Here is an 18,064-nt window from a genome sequence, read left to right as displayed (position 1 = left end):
ATCCTGGGGGGCCAGGGACAGGTCCTGGGGGGCCAAGGGCAGGTCCTGGGGGGCCAGGGAGAGGTCCTGGGAGGGTAAGGACAGGTCCTGGGGGGATAAGGGCAGGTCCTGGGGGGGTAAGGGCAGGTCCTGGGGGCCAAGGGCAGAACCTGGGGGTCCAAGGATAGGTCCTGAGGGCTAGAAGAGTTCCTGGGGGGGGTGGCTAAGAACAGGTCCTAGGAGCTAGGAACAGGTCCCAGAGGCTAGAACAGGTCCCCTGTCTTGGCGAAGTATATCAGACCCTGGGGTTTGCAGACTCTTAGGACCGTGCCGTTCTGCCGAGGACTCGGAGAGGCTGCAGGAAGCTCCCTGGCCTGCCCCTGATGGGGGACCCTGCCAGGATAGCAGCGGGGAGCCTCTCGGGACGAGCAAGGAGGGAGGGAGTATAGGCACTCAGCAGGTCATTCCCAAGTTTAGAAAAGCCTATTTTGGGGGGTCTGAGACAAATGGTGAGGTACTGCTCACCTTTCATGCCGGTAAATGAGAAGTAGTATTCTTGAGAGACAGAGACTTGGGCAGAGTGCTTGAGACGTGGGTGTGCGCTTGGAGGGAAGGACAGGTGCCTCTGCCCTCAGCTTCTCAGTGAGGACCGGCCAGTCGGAGGAGGGGTGGGAGCGTCTCCTCCCAGGATGGGCCCACGGAGGCCGGGGGTTCCCGTGCGGCCGCCGGCTCCTCCCCCAGCCCTCCCCGTGTCCCCTGCCCCGCAGTTCTGGCAGTACGGCGAGTGGGTGGACGTGGTCGTGGACGACAGGCTGCCCACCAAGGACGGAGAGCTACTGTTCGTGCACTCCGCGGAGGGCAGAGAGTTCTGGAGCGCACTGCTGGAGAAGGCCTACGCCAAGTGAGTGACCGCGGCCTCCCCTCGGGCAGCCCGGGTTCTGGAAGAGGCAGGTGGGGGTCAAGGACGACTCTGGCCAGAAGTGGGGTCCGAATGCAAGGAGTGCATGCATGGGAGTTGCCTGGCCACACTGTGCCCTGGTCAGTGACCGTGCTCGCCATGTTGGCCATGTTAGCCGCACGCACAGGAACGGCTGTGGCGCGGACAGCTGACCTTGAGAACGACCTCCGCCTCCTTGGCAGGTCGGGGACGTTTTTGTCAGCTAAAGGCAACAGAGTTTTTCCTGCAGAGGGATGAAAAGCTCGGGAACTTGTGCAGAGTGTGGGGTGTGCGATTAGCAGTGGTTTCCCACCCTGGCTGCCCATCCTCCGTGAGCTCCGCGGCAGCCCCCCACACCCTCCCCGCAGGCCCCCCTCCCCCCGCCAGGGCCGCCCGGGCTCTCCTGCATCCAGAGATTTCTGTCCCTCGCAGCCGCTGCCAGGGAGGAGGGCCAGGCTCCCCACGGCCAGCTGTGAGAGTCTGGGGTCCAGGAGCCACGTCTCCATCACTTGCCCCGTCGCCCAGCTAGAAGCCACGGGACGTACTGCGTGTAGAACCGCTTTCATTAGCGAGTTGCTGTCTTTTCTAAGCTGTAAATGCCAAACAGCCGGTGGGCCGCACGGCTCTTTGCTGTCAGGACGCAGAAACAGTACGGGAGGTCGGGCCAGATGACCTCCCAGGGCCTTCCACCTGTCAGACTGTAGGAGATTTGCCGGAGCCCAGGCCCCGGGGTATCTGCGGGGAGGGTCCCTGGAGCCCCCAGCCAAGGAGGCATGGGGTCAGGGTCGGGTGGGGGGCACCTCGAGAAGCAGCAGCAGCATCTGTCCCCCCTCAGGGTCAACGGCTGTTACGAAGCACTCTCGGGGGGCGCCACCACCGAGGGCTTTGAGGACTTCACGGGGGGCATCGCCGAGTGGTACGAGCTCAGGAAGGCTCCTCCCAACCTGTTCAGGATCATCCAGAAGGCTCTGCAGAAAGGCTCCCTCCTCGGTTGCTCCATCGATGTGAGTCGTGTGGTCTAGCGGGCGCGAGCCTTTTCCTGTCCACCACGCTGGGCGTCACCTGGAACCGAGGGGTGGCCAGCAACAGCCAGGCGGTGTGGGGGACAGCTGGTGGGGCGAGGGCACCTCCTGTGAATCATCAGCCCCAACCACAAGTTCCGCAAGTCCCCTGCCCTCTGCTGGTCCCGGGGGAGGGACCCCGTGCAGACACCTGCCCCCAGGTTGTCCGCGTGGCCTGGAGCCCGGCAGCTTTCCTCTTCTCGGCTGCCGCGTCCGCGGGCCTGTGGGAGGCTTTGGAGGGGCTGTTTCCTTATGGTGGCCTTGCCTGCAGGCTTCCCCGGAAGCAGGGAGATCCGCACCCCATCCTGTCCCCAGGCCTCCTCCAGACAGAGGCTGAGCCCACTCCTGAGCCCTGTGCCACCCGGGACGCATTCTCCCTGGGGACAGAGAGAGAAGCCCCAACTCTTGGGGCTGGAGTCTCTGTCCGATGTGCTGAAAAACAAAACTCAACCTAGTAAACATGAAGATGTAATTGGCTTTATTAGGTGATTCGTGAAGCGGGGGGCACCCCGTCCAGCAAGGAGAGGGTGGGGCGGGACGTCTGCTCCTGGGAGGCCCCCGTGTTCCTTGGGGGAGGGTCTCATCCTGCGGGCGACCCCGTCTCCGGGGGTGGAGACGTGTGGGCCAAGCCGGTTTCTGGGGAGGCTGAAACTGCACTGGGATTGTGCGTTAGGCCCGGGCTGGGGCTCAGCCTGTGGTCTTCTCTCTACCAGACTCCAGGCAGGGATTCTGGCTTGTTCTGCAGACCCTGCCCTCAGCCCTTCTTCCCATTGACTGAGACAGACCTACCAGCCTCCCTTCCTCCCTGCGGTCGGGGGGACGGGGGGACCCCGAGGAAGTTCTGATAGAGCAGGAGCAAATCCTGCAGGCAGCCACACACAGAACCGTCCTCGGGGAACCCCGCAAAGGGGCTGGCCCGGACCACGGGCTCCCGGGCCACCCGATGCCGCCCCGGGGTCTGTGCCGAGCCCGGGGCCAGCAGCCCCGCCCCAGGGTCCTACAGAGGGTCGTGAATGCCCGTCCGCTGGTTGGGCTGTCCCCGCCATCTGAGAGCCGCCGCAGGGGCCCAGTGGATGGGAGGGGGCAGGGCGAGGCCGAGCGAGGCTGCGTCCAGAGGCCCGACTCCTCCTGTGTTTGCAGATCACCAGCCTGGCAGACTCCGAGGCCATCACGTTCCAGAAGCTGGTGAAGGGGCATGCGTACTCCGTCACCGGGGCCGAGGAGGTAAGGCCGGCTTCGGGCCTATCCCTGCGCTTGGCTCGCAATCGCCCCGCTCTAAGGGACCGGCGAGAAACTCGAAAACGGGTCGCGGCCGCACAGGGTGGAGTCTCTGCACAAAGTGCTTTCTCGTTTGACCTCGCAATAGCGTCAGCGCCCGAATTCCTGGTCTGACCACCTCTCACCAGCTGCCTGCCTGGCCGGGCGCGTTCCTCAAACACTCCGCCCCGGAGTGCCCTCAAGTCAGACGGGGACAGCGCCCCCCGGGGCTGGCCCCCGGTGCGACGCGCTCGGCCTGGGGCAGGTGCACACCCGCGCGTCGCTGCTGCTGCCGCCGTGAACACCACACGGGCGGGTGAGCAGCCGACCTCACACCCAGCACGGAGCCCCGCGTCTTCTGACACGCCTGGGGCTTGCGGTGGTGTTTTCAAGCTCCAGTTTTCACTTCATTCTCCGCCCACCCCCGACATACATGCATCTTTTTATTTTGAAAAAGCTCAAGTTTATGGAAACGCTGGGAGAACAGTATAATGGTAAACATCAAATGTGGTTTCCCAGACTGTCCTGGGTCTGCGAGCCAAGAGTCGCAGAGCCCACACTTTGCTCCTAAACACGTCCCCCGGAGGGAGGGCGCTGTGTCACTGACGCGGTGTCCGCGGTTACCCCTTCCCAGTGCCACGCGTCCTCCGTAGCACCACCCGCCACCCAGGACTCACGGAGATGCGGGCAGGGCGTCCACGTCTCGTCCGCACACTTCCTGCGGCAGAGGGCAAGGCTTCCCTGAGCTCCGAGAGAGCAGCACGGCCTTCGCTAGTCAGGAGGCTCGGGGGCACCGTGCGTGGGCGCCTCAGGCTCACGGCGTCCCCCGAGGGCCGGACCCTGGGAGCGGTCCGCGTTCAGCAGCCGTGAGGGGCCTGGGGTCCAGCCCTTCTCCCTTTCGTGACCCCTCGTGTAACACGGACCCGACCCCTCCTGGCTCGTGGAGAAGGGGCTTTGGGCGTGGCTTGAACCCCCATCTCCCCCTCTGCTCCCCATTCCCCGTCTTCAGGTCGAGAGTGGGGGAAGCCTGCAGAAGCTGATCCGCATACGCAACCCCTGGGGAGAGGTGGAGTGGACCGGGAAGTGGAGTGACGGGTGAGCAGGGTGCCCTCCCCAGGAGGTTCTGGGGGGCCAGGAGGGAGGAGGGCCCAAGGCTCGCGGCCATGCTGGGGGGTAAGGTCCCCGCCCTGGGGGCGCTCGCGGCAGGTGCCCCTCTAGCCAGTCGGGCCCCTTCCATCAGCTTGCAGTGCACGCTGTCTCCGACGTGGTCTGCTGCTGGCCTGGCCTTCCCGGGGCGGTGGGGAGGGGGGCGCGGCCAGGTCGGGTGCCTCCAGCTCAGCCACTCGGGGGACTCTCGGTTCCCCTTACGAGAGCTGCCAGGGGTGGGCCGCCTGCACTACCCTTCTCCCTCCGACGGGCCGCATTCTTTCTGCCCTCCCCACCCTGCCCACGGCTACGAGCGCCGCTCCCCGCAGGGCAGTCTGGGCCCTCCGAGGCACCGGAGCGTGTCCCCGGGCCTGCACCCTTGCCGGCGCCGGCTTCTTCTAACACCCATCCTGTCCCCTGGTCTCCAGCTGCCCCAACTGGAACACTGTGGACCCCGAGGTGAGGGAGCGGCTGACCCAACGGCAGGAGGACGGGGAGTTCTGGTAAGGCCGTCAGGGCTCAGGGAGGGGGTCTGCCCAGGGGCTCTACCGGGAGCTGAGCCAGATGATCCTGCCGGGGGCACGGGGGCGTGGGAGCTGCTTCTGTTCTCCTAAATCCACTGGAAGAGCCTGAATGAAACTGTTCGTGCACCTTCCCCATTTGCCCCTCTCAACAGCGGGGTTTCGAAGCTGAGTAGCTTCACAGAGAAGCCCGTTCAGATCCCACGGGAGAGAAGGGGCTGTTCTCCCAGCTGCTAGGATCATCCCAACACTAAGGAGAACAGGGTTGGGCCGCGGCTGCGTGGCCGCCCCACCTGTGTCCGCGCCGCCTGGCTCGCGGCTCCGCCCAGCCTCCGCGGCTCCCCGTCTGGCCTTGGCGGAAGGTCAAGGTGTGTCCGGGGGTCATCTTGTAACCTGGGTGCCCATGTCCTCGCCTCTGCCAGGATGTCTTTCAGCAACTTCCTGAGACACTACTCCCGCCTAGAGATTTGCAACCTGACCCCCGACACCCTCACCAGCGAATCCTACAAGAAGTGGAAACTCACCAAGACGGACGGGAACTGGAGACGGGGCTCCACCGCGGGAGGCTGCCGAAACTACCCGAGTAAGGCCCCGCCGTGCCCGGTCCCAGCTCACGCCCGTGGCCACTCTGTCCACGGCCACTCTGACCACGGGCAGCCCAGGCAGCCGGGCCCCGCAGGGACCTCACCCACGGGCCCTAACCGCTGCCCACACTCCAGGCCCCTCCCTCCGCGATCCCGCGACCCTTCTGCCTTGTGGTCCGGGGCCCCTCCCCTAGCGCCCCAGAAACGGAGTCCACGTGATCCCGCACGTTGGGCCCGAGGGACTGTCCCGAGGGGTTTCTAGAGGCCAGTCCTTCGGCCTCCACGACACAAAGATGCGTCAGCTGCATCTTTGAGATGAGGGGCTCCGGCCTGCAGAGGTTGAGTGAGCTGCCCGAGGCCGCGAGCTCACGGGGACTTGAGCGCACAGTCTGGCCGTGGAGCTGGTCTGGAAGGACTCTGTGGTGGCAAGTCTGGGTCACGTGTGGATCCTCTGCTGCGGATGAGGGACCTGAGGGTCCCGGCGGCATCCTAGGCCGCAGAGCAGGTCGTCGGGCGAGAGGACAGGTCCCTCCAGCCCCGGAGCTTCTAACCCTTCACCTCAAGCGTGCGGCCACCAAATGGTGGTTCCAGAGGTGCCGGGAAGCCGCTCTGCCCCAGACAAGAATCTCTCCCCCACCCGCTAGATCAGGGGTCGGCAAACTCTCTCAAGGGCCAGATGGCAAATATCTGGGGCTTCACGAGCCGTCAGTTTCTGTCACGATCCCGGCTGGAGCCCGAAGGCAGTTAAATGAATGGATACGGCTGTGTTCCTAAACTTTATTGACAAGAACAGGCAGCCAGGGCTGCACAGAGCGCTGCACTGGACGGTGCCTTTCTTTCCCCAACAGAGTTTTTTATCCCATTAGAGAGGGAGGCAGTCAGCACGATTACCCTTAAACGTGAATGAATCTCAGGTCCTTCCTGTAAATGGGTTTCGGAAGTGGGGAGGGCATGGGGTCCCCCGCCCCTGCACACCAGCGCCCTGGGGTAGGGCTCCCACAGGCCTCCCGCTCCGGAGTGACGGGGTCCGGCCCCTTTCTGGGCGCAGACACTTTCTGGATGAACCCTCAGTACCTGATCAAGCTGGAGGAGGAGGACGAGGACCAGGAGAACGGGGAGAGCGGCTGCACCTTCCTGGTGGGTCTCATCCAGAAGCACCGGCGAAGGCAAAGGAAGATGGGCGAGGACATGCACACCATCGGCTTTGGCATCTATGAGGTGCAGGCGGCACAGCAGTGGGACTGCCCCCTTCCCTCCTTCGCGCGTCTCAGCCCTGGAGGCAGGACGGGAGGTGGGACCCCAGACAGGGAGCTCGGCCACGGAAAAGCGAAGCTTTCACGAGAGCCGGCCACCGGGCCCGGCCAGTCTTGGGAGAAGTCGCGAGGTCCCCACAGGTGCCAAGCCATTGCCTGGGCCGCCACAGCTTCCCAGATAGTCCGCTCTTTGTAGGGGCCTCCTGCGTCTCCTGAGACCCCCCAGGCCTGGCACCACTCTCCTTGGAACAGAGGAGACTTAATCAAGAACAGAGCTTCCTGGGCCCCATCTGGGAATACCGTGAGGGCAGGAACTGCTCCAGTGTCTGGCTGGGAGGAGCCCAGCCCAGTGTGGGGCCTGGGAGCAGCTCGGGACAGGGAGCACGGACTCCGCACACTCACTCCTGCACGTCCTTTCATTTTGAGCCACATTCAAGAAAGCCCAGCTCGGCCCCAGGCAGAGGGTAGCTGCCCCCACCCGTCTGGGGCTGGACCCCTGCACCCTCCCCACTCGTCCCTGCAGCACCGACCAGAGCCACTTGGCTGGGGTCTGATGGGTGGACCCCACGTTCGGTGCCCACGCTGAAAACAAAGCTCCTGACCCAGCAACCGTGGTGAGGCCTTTCTGCGGCCGCCCCACAGCTGAGCAACGCGCGTTCTCCTCTCTCCCTGCAGGTCCCAGAGGAGGTACGGCTGCAGACGTTGGCGCAGGGTCCCCAACGGGCACAAGGCTTAGACCGCTGGCTTGGGGGTCATGTGAGGCCTGGGCAGGGGCTGGTGCCTGCGAAGGATGAGGCCCCATGCCCTCTGGGCCCTGGTGAGGCGGCTCGGGTCCCAGGCCCTGCTGGTCAGAGCTCAGGGCCGGGTCTCCCGGGCAATCCCCACGGGGCCTGTGCACGGTTTAGTTCTGGGCAGACGATGTGAGGTCCCAGGACCGCAGGAGGCTCTTCGCAGAGTCCAGCAGATCTCCTAAAACAAGCCTGAGGGCAACGAGGAACCGCCCGGTCTGTGAGATGGCGTGGGAGCAGAGGGAGGCCTGGACCCAGTTCCCAACTCTGCCCTTTGCAGGCTGTGTGACCTTAGACAAGCTACGGGTCCTCTCTGGACCTCGGCTGCTTCTTCCGTAAAACTGACCAACCATCCACCTCGTGGGACCCTAGGGACGAGGTGAAGGGCTGAGAGCACGCAGTAGGCCCACAGCTGGTGTTAGCGGGTCCGTCAGGGCCGCAGCTGTACGGGGGGGCACGCAGGGCACTCTGGCCCCCGGCGGTACGCTCCACGTGGTCAGGCAGTGCCGCTTGCGGGTCCTGGCCCTGCCGTGGTCACACTGACCACAGCTGAGCTGGGCTGCCATCCCCGGTCGGGCCCTGTCCTCACCTCCGTCTGTGTGTCACGCACCACGCACGCCCCGAGTCACCGTGAGGAACGCCAAGGGTCTCCATGTGCAGATGGGGCGTCTCTGCAGAGCTGGGCACACGTGGGGCCCCCTGGTGCACGCGCCTCTGAGTCCCCCCGGACCCTTCGTTCTCCTGATCTGGAGCGACCCAGACGCTCTGCCCTTGACTCCCCCCCCCGTTTCTGTTTGTCCATCAGATGTATGGACAGACCAACATCCACCTCAGCAAAAACTTCTTCCTGACGCACCGAGCGAGGGAGCGGTCCGACACCTTCATCAACCTGCGTGAGGTGCTCAACCGCTTCAAGCTGCCCCCGGGAGAGTACATCCTGGTGCCGTCCACCTTCGAGCCCAACAAGGACGGGGACTTCTGCGTGCGCGTCTTCTCGGAGAAGAAAGCCGACTACCAGTAGGTGGCCTGCCCGCCCCACCCTCCCTGTCCCCGCAGGCCTCTCCCTGACCCTTGGATCACCGCGTCCTCTGAGCGTGTCTCATTCTGTGACACCTGCCAGCTTCCAGGGTTAGCAGGGGAGGTGGGGTCGTGAAGGACTGGAGTGTTGTCACTCGGGGTCTCTGCGGTTTGAGCACAGTTGTGTGTCTGCAACATCGGGTCGTCCAGTTCATCGTAACGACACGGACTGGGAACCTGGCCTTCTCGGTCCTGTCAGGGGCAGAGCCTGGGCCACGCAGGTGTCCCCCTCTCCTGCCCAGCGCCTGGGAGCGCCAGGGTGTGACGGCCTGAGTGGTCACTGGATCCCACTGGGCCCTTTCCAGCTGATGCCACCGTCAGGACGGCCTCTCGTTGCAGCGGCCTCTCGCGCTTTGGCCGCCGTCTCGACCAAGTCTATTCGTTGGGGCGCTTGATTGCAGGAGACATAGTCCGGCTAGGGCAGCTTAGCTAAAAGAGACTTTACTGAAAGACCACAGGGGCTTTGAGCAGATGGGAAGCAGGGGACACGGCCACTGCTGCATGCTCCCGTCAAAGACCCAGGACCGTGTGCCCGACCGGCCGGCTCAGCCCAGCCGTGGGCCTGCTGGCTTTGGTGAGACCCGGGCGCGGCAGACTGGACCCTTGGTGGCCTTGTGTGGGATCCCAGGGACCAGGAAGGACCCTCCGAAGCTGAAGTCCCCTCACTGCAGAGAAGGACTGGCCCTGCACGCGGCACTGGGTGCAGATAACCTCGGTGACACGATTTCCTTCTGTCTCCAGGGTTGTCGATGACGAGATCGAGGCCAACCTTGACGAGGTGCGTGCAGTCCCCAGATCCCCCTGCTCTGCCCCACATGACCCAGGGCCCAGAGCAACAACACAGGCTCACCAGGGTTTAGGTGGCCCCACGACCTTGTGCCCACAGCTCCAGACGAGGCTCTGCCTCAGCGCACGCGCTGGCCACGGTGCGGCCCTCACCTCTGCTGCGCAGGACTCGGGGTTCCCATGACTCCCCTTCCTGGGCCTCAGTTTCCTAATTCGTAAAATGAAAACGCTGGGCGACAAGGTTCTTGAGGCTCGAGGGCTCCAAGAGGTGCTGTTGAAATAGTGACTCCGGAGGGCTCGGGGTCTCCAACGAGGCCCACCCACAAGAAATCCAGAGTCGAGGGAGGCTCTCCCACTCTCCTGGACCTGATAACTCTCGGCTTCTCAGTCGCCGCACTGTGCTTGTCCTGAGTTCCCAGGGAGAGACCGAAGAGTCCCAGAGGGCCGCTGTCGCAGGCCTTCTAGAACATTCTGGCTAGGTTCTGGTTCTGAATCCCCACTAGCATAGACCAGAGAGGGCCGTTCTGGTCTCGGGTCAGAGAAGACCCCATGAGGAGCTCACTAACCCCTCCCACACAGTTTCCATCCCTCTCGTGTTTTCTCTAGAAAAGTCTTCCTTCGTTCTTCACTGTCCTTTGTGTCAGGCCCGTGCCTTGGCCCTCAGGGCCGCAGGAGGCGGGGCAGGCGGGGAGGCCCCCTCCTGGCTCTGACCGCCTCCCACGCCCACCTCCCCTTCCAGATAGACGTCAGTGAGGACGACATCGAGGACGGGTTCAGGAGGCTGTTTGCCCAGATAGCAGGCGAGGTGGGTGTCTGTGCGGTCGCTGCGAGGGAGGGACAGTCCCATCCTCGACGGGACTCCAGTCGGAGGGGCAGAGGAAACCACAGAAGCAGGGAGGAATCACGGATGGACTCGGGCTTCTGCCCCCGTGGGGGGCTGCTGGCTCACGGTCAGCTCCACCCATGCCCCTCCCCACTCTAGGGTCCTGGCTCGTCTCTTCCGCTCCAGCTGGGACGTGGGGCTCAGACCTCATCCTTGATTTTCACAAAGCTAACCCGGGGGGACAGAAGGGTTTTGAATCTCGAGAATGCAAGCCACCGAGGGCCGTGTTGCGTCCCCGAGCCCTGTGGGCCTCGGGCTGCTGCAAGCTGTTCCCTCCATCGTGCACGGGAAGCCAGCTCGCCTGGGCCTCCCCGTCAGAGTGCCGTCCGTCTCTGAGGGACAGAGACTCCCTTCTGTGCTGGTCGCTGGTTGGGTCATACATGGGACCGCGGCTGGTCTCAGGGCTTGCACCCCATTATGCAGTTCATGTGCGTGCCCAGGGGCACCTGGACCACCCCAGGAGCCCGGGCCACGGAGAGAGTGCCGGGTGGTTCTCAGAGGAGCCGGTCCTAACGGCCTTACAGGAAGCCAGATCCGAGTCTCAAAGGGGACAGAGTTGTGTGGGGCCACACGCAGGCATGGAGCGGAGACTTATCCCTGATATTGTCAAGCTTGGAACTGGCGCCTGAGGTTGGCCTCGAGCTGGTGTGCACATGCCGCTCACAGGCGGGTCTGGGGGCTTAGCCTCCTGCACCTGACCTGGGGTGGGCCTCCACGGTCCCGCGGCCCCGGGGTAACCACACTCTGCTTCGTGTCCACAGGACGCAGAGATTTCTGCCTTTGAGCTGCAGACCATCCTGAGGAGAGTGTTGGCCAAGCGTAAGTGCCCTCCTGGCGGGGCCCTGGTCCCCGCGCCCTTCCGCCACCCACTCCCGCCTCAGCACCTGTGCCCACCGCCCCGCACCAGGCAGAAACAAAGAACAAAGGTGTCCAGGCAGAGGTCAGAGGTCGCAGCCGAGCTGCCACCACTGGTGGGCTCTCTCCTCGCCTGTAACGTGGGTAGATCGCTACCTAACTTCTGTGAGGGCGCCAGGGGGCAGCCTCCGAGGAGCGGCAGGTAAGGAGGGTGGAGCCGGCCCTGAACCCCGGCTGTTCAGCAGGGTCGCTGCTGGGGTGGAAAGACAGACAGCCCGTCTCAGGCTCAAACCACAGGAACAGTTCACGAGTGTCTCCCGGTGTGCGGGCCAGGGAGCCTCGTCTGACGTGTTGCTTGAGCCATGAGCCAGGCCAGCAACTCCGGGGCCGTGGAGGCGGCTGCCGGGCCTCCTGGAAGAACGAGCAAAGCTGGAGTGGGGCCTGGGACCTAGAAGCCGGCCTAACCCCCGACACAGAAGCAAATTCTCTAGAAGGGCCGGGCTGGCCAGGTTGTCCACCCCAGAGCGCGTGCGCAGCGTGCCTGGCACAGGGTCCCCAGAGAACCAGTTCCTCCCAGGCAGGCCGGGCGAGGACAAGAGGTGGTGTTTGGCCTGGAGGCTGCCAGGCACGGGTGAAGTCACAGAGCTGTTCAGGCGTGCGACCATCAAAGCCTCCTTGTTCCTGCACAGATGGAGGCTGGGCGGGCGGGGAAGAGCCAGGCCCCGGGGGACTCAGCCTCCCCAGCCGCCGGCTGACCCCGGCCTCCGCCTGGGTCCAAAGAGTTCTGTGCCCGCAAGGGCAGCTCTGAGACAGGCTACATCACAGTGTTTGCAAGGACGTGACAAAGGATGGGTCTCTCGTGCTCTGTGGGGAACCAGAACCCCACTTGGGACCAGGGTCTCCTGCCACCCACCAGCCACCCCTGTAGCCTCCTCTCCTAGTGGAGTTCAGGCTGGTCCTGGGGCTTCTCGGTCCGCGGGGACACAGGCTGACATGGCAAATACACACACTGCTCTGTCCCTCTGACCCCACGAGCCCTGTGACACGGGAAGTAGGTGAAGTGACCCCAGTCCTGGAAGCACAGACATGCGTTTCTGTCCGGCGGCGGGGGGGGGCCTCGGGACAGCACGGCCCCAGGGATTTTCCCCATCACTCTTACTTTGTCTTCTAGGCCAGGACATCAAGTCGGACGGCTTCAGCATCGAGACCTGCAAAATCATGGTGGACATGCTGGACGTATCCTTCGGTGCTGCAGAGTACAGACGGGGCATTTGGGCCCCTGCCCGTCCTGCTCAGAACCCCCGTGGGGAGCACGAGAAGCCCTAGCCCCCTGCACAAGCCAGTGGGGGACGCCTGCCCGGCTGGGCCCCAGCAGCTCCGGCTGGTTTCCTGAGGGGCCGTGGAAAACATCCCCCGACCGTCCTGTGAATCTGTTTTTCTCTGGTCGTGGTTTTTTTCTCTATCTGCAGGCACGGGGCCGCCTGCCGTAGGCATCTCCTTCCCCGGCCACCCACCCACCCGCCTCGCTGCGTTGGGGGCAGGGGTTGGTCTGAGCTGCTGGAAGTTTAGTCCTGGGGGCTCACAGTACCTCCTGTCTGCACACGAGGCCCTAGAAATACTCCCAGAATCAGCAAGGAGCCTCTGCGCGTCACCGACGTCTCCTTCCCCACAGGCTTGGGGCCCCCGCCAGGCCCTCCGCCCGCCCATAGATGCAGCTCTGGCCCGAGTGCAGTGCAAGGTGCTTCAGCTGGTGCTCCCTGTAAATACGCGCTGGGCGCCGCCATCCGGTGACAGGGCGTCCACACGGATGCACCGCAGGGGTGGTCCTTAACAGCAGGCAGTCAGATGGTAGCGGGAAGCTAGGGCTGAAGGAGTTCTACGTTCTCTGGACGAAGATCCAGAAGTACCAGGTGGGCGCCCGGGGGGCAGAAGGCGGGGCGCATGGGGCTGTCAGGGACATGGGTGCGGGGACACCCCTCCATGGGGGCAGAAGGACATCCCCAGGGGTGGGGACTTGACCCCCAGAGGCAGGATGGGCAGTGCGAACAGCAAAGATGAGCCTGTGCAAGGGATGTGGTCTGCTCCCCGCCCTCCCCTGCTAGTGGCCAGAAACGGGTCACCTTCCAGCCGCCCTGACAGTGTCCTCAAGAGGCTGTGTACCTTTTGTCCTTTGGACTTTGACAGCTCGGGCACAAAAGTGACATCACAACACCGGCCCACGGTGTCTGGCTAGTGGACCAACAGGCACATGTGCAAGCCAGCCCGCGGAGAGAGGCGGACACCGTTAGCTATTTAAGGCAGAAACGTGGGTGACGTTCCAAGGCCAGACGAGAGGCAGAGCTGGGAAGCTTCGTGACCACTCCGTTCGGCACGCGCTAACTCGTCACCTGCTGGCTTTGCCTTACGGTCCTTGTAACTGTTTCGCTTGTTCCAGAAAATTTACCGGGAAATCGACGTGGACCAGTCGGGCACCATGAACTCCTATGAGATGCGGAAAGCGTTAGAGGAAGCTGGTAAGGACTTTATACGTGTAGAATGTGTGAGCACTTACTTCCCGTTAAATGAAGCAGTGTTGGCTCAGCACAAACATCCTTTCCATCCCCCTTTTAAAAGCTAACTGGTAAAGTAAAACGCCCGCCGTGCTTTCTTGGGTCCAAGTTTCCTTCCGAGAGCCTGGCAGGTCAGGCGGGCAGAGCCGGTTCTCAGCACACTGGGCGCCCCCCTTGGGTAAGTCCCTCGCATACAACATGGGGTTCTCCACTCTACTGGTTGGGATGTAATCCTGCCACAGAGACCCCAAACAACCATTTTTTTCTCCCAAATGGTCTAAGTCCCGCGGGACCACGCTGGCCACACTGGCTTGCCACCACGACGTTCTGGCCACAGGTGGACAGCAGAGAAAGACAGGCTCCTTACCTTTCAGGGCACACGTCCCAATGGCAGGGCTTAGTCACGGGCCCTCTGCGGGCTGCAAGGGAGGCGGGAAACGTGGTCTCACTTTCAGGCAGCCATGGCCTATTAGAAATTCTGCTGCTGTGAAAAGGGCGGGAAATAATGCTAGTTTACAATGAACAGTTTCTGCCACATGCATCCAGCAGGGTCTAGTGTCCAAGGTGATTCAGAGCGAGAGACAGGAGAGGAAGTTCAAGCATCAGGGCAAAGCAGTGGGGCTGGACAGCCTTGTGTCAGCCGGTGAGGAGACAGGCAGGGCCAGGCGAGCAAACTGGAATCAGGAGCGAGGGCAGGAGGCACCAGCTTTACAAAGCACAACAGTCCCTTGGAGAGCGCCCAGGGACAAAGGCAGTTGTTGTCATTTGAAGGGCCACCTCCATGCGTCCGTCCATGGCACGGGAGCAGGTGCGGGGTCACGGGAGCAGGTGCAGGTGCGGGGGCATGGGAGCAGGTGCGGGGGCGCCGTCTGACGCTCACACCCAGGCCGTGCACTTGTTCATCCCACCACAGGCTTCAAGCTGCCCCGTCAGCTCCACCAGGTCATCGTTGCTCGCTTTGCGGACGATGAGCTCATCATCGACTTCGACAATTTCATCCGCTGTCTGGTTCGACTGGAAACACTGTTCAGTAAGTGGCCCTTTGGGGAAAGACCCATTTCAGTCCTGTCGGGGTGAAGGCAGCTGCCCTTTGCCTCGGGTGAGGTCACCTGAACCAGGATGTGTCTGCAGTTGACCGTGAAGATCCTTCTCCAGTGCAGGGACGGAGGGCAGGAATAATAGCTTGGGACGAACGGGGAGGAGGACAGTGCAGTCTCTGCTCCGCTTACTCACGGGGTCGGCCTTTCTTCCTCTGCAGGGATTTTTAAGCAGCTGGACCCCGAGAATACCGGGACCATACAGCTGGACCTCATCTCTGTAAGTCCGCGGTTTACACAGCCTCCCTCGGGACAGAGCGCTGGCCCCGGGGGACAGGGACCTGTGGCTTATCGGCTGCTGCTTGCTTAAGGCTCCACCTTGCAGACCTTCAGGGCTGTGGGGAGTCGGGCCTGGAAGTGGCTGTAAGGTCCCACCACGCACTGTCCCCGGCAGCCCCTTCCCAGCCCCCCATCAACCTCTCCTCCCAGCAGCTTTGCCTCGATTAGGCAGTGGAGGGAGGGCCTGGAGGATCCCTTGTAGGAAAATGAACTGCTGATTCGCATGCACGGGAGGCAGTGCTGATACAACAAAACCCTTTGGAGGAAATCCAGGCGGGTTTGGGAAGATCTGTCATTCTTTCAGAGTAAATGACTTCCTTCCCCTTTAAAAACACTCCCGATAGTAACTACACTTGGGGTATGTGGCTGGAGCCCCCGCAATGCCCACCTGGGAGATGATCCTCAAGCCAAATAGAGGGGGGACACTGGGTCCCTGAAGAGCAAAGTGCGAGGTGTTCTCTGGTCATCTCGATGCCAGGACATTCTCTCACCCCCAGGAGGAAGGGTACCCTGTACTCCCAGGCTGTACATTTCCTCCTCTCAGAGGAACGGAGCTTGGGTCAGCCCAAGGGCTGGGCAGGGGGCCGACGCCTCACGGGAATGACCACGTACCAGCGAGGAGCGAAGTGGCAAGCGGGATGGGTGTCAGGGCCTGGCCACTCCTTTCCTTTCGGGCTCAGGGCTCGGGGTGGGGGCTTCGAGGCCAGGCGCACTTTGAACTCTGGAGGAAGCCCGCTATGATGCGCTATAAAGGGCTTCAGCCAACTGGAAATCCGTGAGCCGGTTATGGGTAACACTGAGTTGCTTGTCCAGCCGTACATCCGTCCCTGGGAAACAGCCCGCCCTGAGGTCGCAGTCCACGGTGGAGGCTCTAGTTTGCTAGGATGAGCCGTGGTGCCGTGGGAAGCTTGGCAGAAGCCGGGGGTCCAGGCCCGTCCCAGCCCAACTCGATCACAATCTCACCCAGAATTCCCACTTCACTCCAGCAGAGACCAAGGGCGAAAGCCTCTGGTTTCGGGGAGAGCTGCAGCCCAGACGCACGTGCGCCTGACGTCGTATGGCCCGCGTTCCAGGTCGTGGCCCCCTGGCCCGTGGCCCAGAGAAGCCGTGAGCCTGTGCACTGAGGCCCTCACCCTCGCCCAGCCTTGCTGGCTGCAGTCGGGTCTTTCGGGAGGCGCTACGGGCACTTAAATAGCCTTTCATTTTGTACCTGGTCTCTGGGCTGACGGCTCTTTTCTTCCTCACAGTGGCTCTGCTTTTCGGTCCTCTGAAGTCATAACGGATCCCCCTGAAGACAAGCAGCTGAGCACTAGGCCTCCACAGAGAAACTTTTTATCTGGACCTTGCAATTACGGGAACATTTACTTAAACAGATGATTATAGCTGAAAATAAAGATGCTTTTTGAGATAGAACTTCCAGATTTCAAAGTAGAAGATTTGCATATCATGATATTAAACGCCAGCGAGTCACTTAACCCTTGGTAAGCTCAAAGAAACTCTGAAATCTGTTACCTAGTCTACTTTTACACACTTTCCCGTTTGTAGCAATATTCAACCAGGGAAACAACGCAGGGAGGTATTTTAACAGCTGCCCATGCGTGAAGTTCGTCTCCAAGGACACAAGGCCCCTGCTGGGAATATTTAAAGCAACTTCAGGTTTAAAATTGCAGCGGTGACGTTGACCCAAGAGCAGCCCGTGTCCCCGGAGTAAAACGGAAGACAGGATGCATCGCGGAGGGGCCGAGAAGACCCCACTCCACCACGTGACTCGCCCAGGTACCCGCGTGTCCTAGCCCAAACCCTGAGCAGCCTGCTCTCAGACAGGGAGCGTCCCAGCTGCTCAAGGGAGTTGACTCTGGCTTAGCCACCTGAAGCGAGCACAAATGCAGGGGCCCGGGTCCGATCATGGTCAAGGACAGAACCTGCTGTCTGCCGTCCGGACGTCACCCCGCCCTGCTTGTGCGTGGAGTCAGGAGGGACATGGCGTGGGAGCTGGTCCCCTGGCTCCACCCTGGGGAAACGCTAGCAGCATTATGAAAATACCGCCTACTTGCCTTATCTTCTTCCGAATGTGCTGTTAATAAAGAGTCGCCCAGACAGTCCTGCCCGGTGCTGTCCTTCTGGAGGGTCCAGCGGCGGTTCGTGCACACACTGGTCACAGCCTGCTACCTCTGAATTCCCCTCTGGACAGGAAAAGGCTGCTTAGCTCCCCTTTCCTGCACAACGATACGACTTCTTAATCCAATTAGGAAGTTCCTAAGTGGCCACAGAGTAGGTGCCACTCTAATCTGCTTCTGGTCTCCCCTGAGGAGGCCCAGGCAGGCCTGCGGGTGTGGGGACCAGATGGGGCCAGCAGGACAGGCACAGAAGTCCCCGGGCCTGCAGGCGGTGACCCCTGGGAGAGCCCTACAACACGGAGAGGCGCGGGATGGGGAGGGACGGGCAGGTGCATCTCCCAGGCTTGGCTGGGAGGCATGGGGCCCTACCTGTGGGCGGAGGGGAGGGTGGGAGGGGTGGGGAGTGTCCTCCACTCAGCAGCAGGGGTTCGGGCTCAGGGCTCGGGGTGGGGGCTTCGAGGTCAGGCGCACTGGGAGTGGAGAGGCCCCGGTAAACCCGCGCGTCTGCGCGGCGGGCTCTGCCCCTCTGCACCTGCTGGGCTGACCCGGCTCACCTGCTCACCTGGCACCAGTCCAGTCCCAGCCGAGGAAATAATGGAGACAAACAGGGAAGGTCTAGGCTTCCCTCAGCACAGAAGGACAAAGGGAGGATTAGCAAGTTCCTGGGGTTCTCCCCACAGTGCAGCCCTTGCCAGCGCCTATTTCACAGGGAGAAGTCAGCCTGTGCGCCAGCCCCGCCCCCTCTGGGCCCCGCCCCCGCCCTCGGACCCCACTGGAAGTGGCTCCCGCTCAAGGCCGCCAAGTCTCTGCTGGGCACACAGGCTCTCTGCACTTCTCCCTGCACGCGGCATCCCAGCACTCTGAGCGCAGGTCCCTTCTTCCCCAACATGGAACA

General features: G+C 62.6%; 1 protein-coding gene across 3 annotated transcripts in view; it reads left to right on the top strand.

Moving 5' to 3' along the window:
• CAPN2 (calpain 2) overlaps window positions 1–17,151 on the top strand; it is a 40,854-nt gene extending 23,703 nt beyond the window's left edge. Inside the window, exons 4-21 of one of the 3 annotated variants that reach the window (XM_081823019.1) lie at window positions 747–880; window positions 1,752–1,920; window positions 3,118–3,201; window positions 4,244–4,329; window positions 4,809–4,883; window positions 5,324–5,484; window positions 6,534–6,703; window positions 7,414–7,425; window positions 8,332–8,543; window positions 9,345–9,381; window positions 10,129–10,194; window positions 11,034–11,091; window positions 12,299–12,363; window positions 12,969–13,037; window positions 13,562–13,640; window positions 14,590–14,706; window positions 14,935–14,993; window positions 16,300–17,151. In XM_081823019.1, the coding sequence (XP_081679145.1) occupies window positions 747–880; window positions 1,752–1,920; window positions 3,118–3,201; window positions 4,244–4,329; window positions 4,809–4,883; window positions 5,324–5,484; window positions 6,534–6,703; window positions 7,414–7,425; window positions 8,332–8,543; window positions 9,345–9,381; window positions 10,129–10,194; window positions 11,034–11,091; window positions 12,299–12,363; window positions 12,969–13,037; window positions 13,562–13,640; window positions 14,590–14,706; window positions 14,935–14,993; window positions 16,300–16,323 (1,677 nt within the window). In that variant the 3' untranslated portion in view covers window positions 16,324–17,151. Of the gene's footprint in view, window positions 1–746; window positions 881–1,751; window positions 1,921–3,117; window positions 3,202–4,243; window positions 4,330–4,808; window positions 4,884–5,323; window positions 5,485–6,533; window positions 6,704–6,934; window positions 7,341–7,413; window positions 7,426–8,331; window positions 8,544–9,344; window positions 9,382–10,128; window positions 10,195–11,033; window positions 11,092–12,298; window positions 12,364–12,968; window positions 13,038–13,561; window positions 13,641–14,589; window positions 14,707–14,934; window positions 14,994–16,299 lie in introns of those variants that run through there. The other 2 variants (XM_081823018.1, XM_081823020.1) reach the window with 2 other exon arrangements.
• The last annotated feature ends 913 nt before the right edge of the window (window positions 17,152–18,064 follow it).

Source organism: Leptonychotes weddellii, chromosome 6, assembly GCF_054177405.1.
Source record: "Leptonychotes weddellii isolate Sample4059 chromosome 6, ASM5417740v2, whole genome shotgun sequence".
Taxonomy (NCBI): Eukaryota; Metazoa; Chordata; class Mammalia; order Carnivora; family Phocidae; genus Leptonychotes; species Leptonychotes weddellii.
The sequence above is the reverse complement of the archived record's forward strand: the minus strand, read 5'-3'. Positions and strand labels throughout refer to the sequence as shown.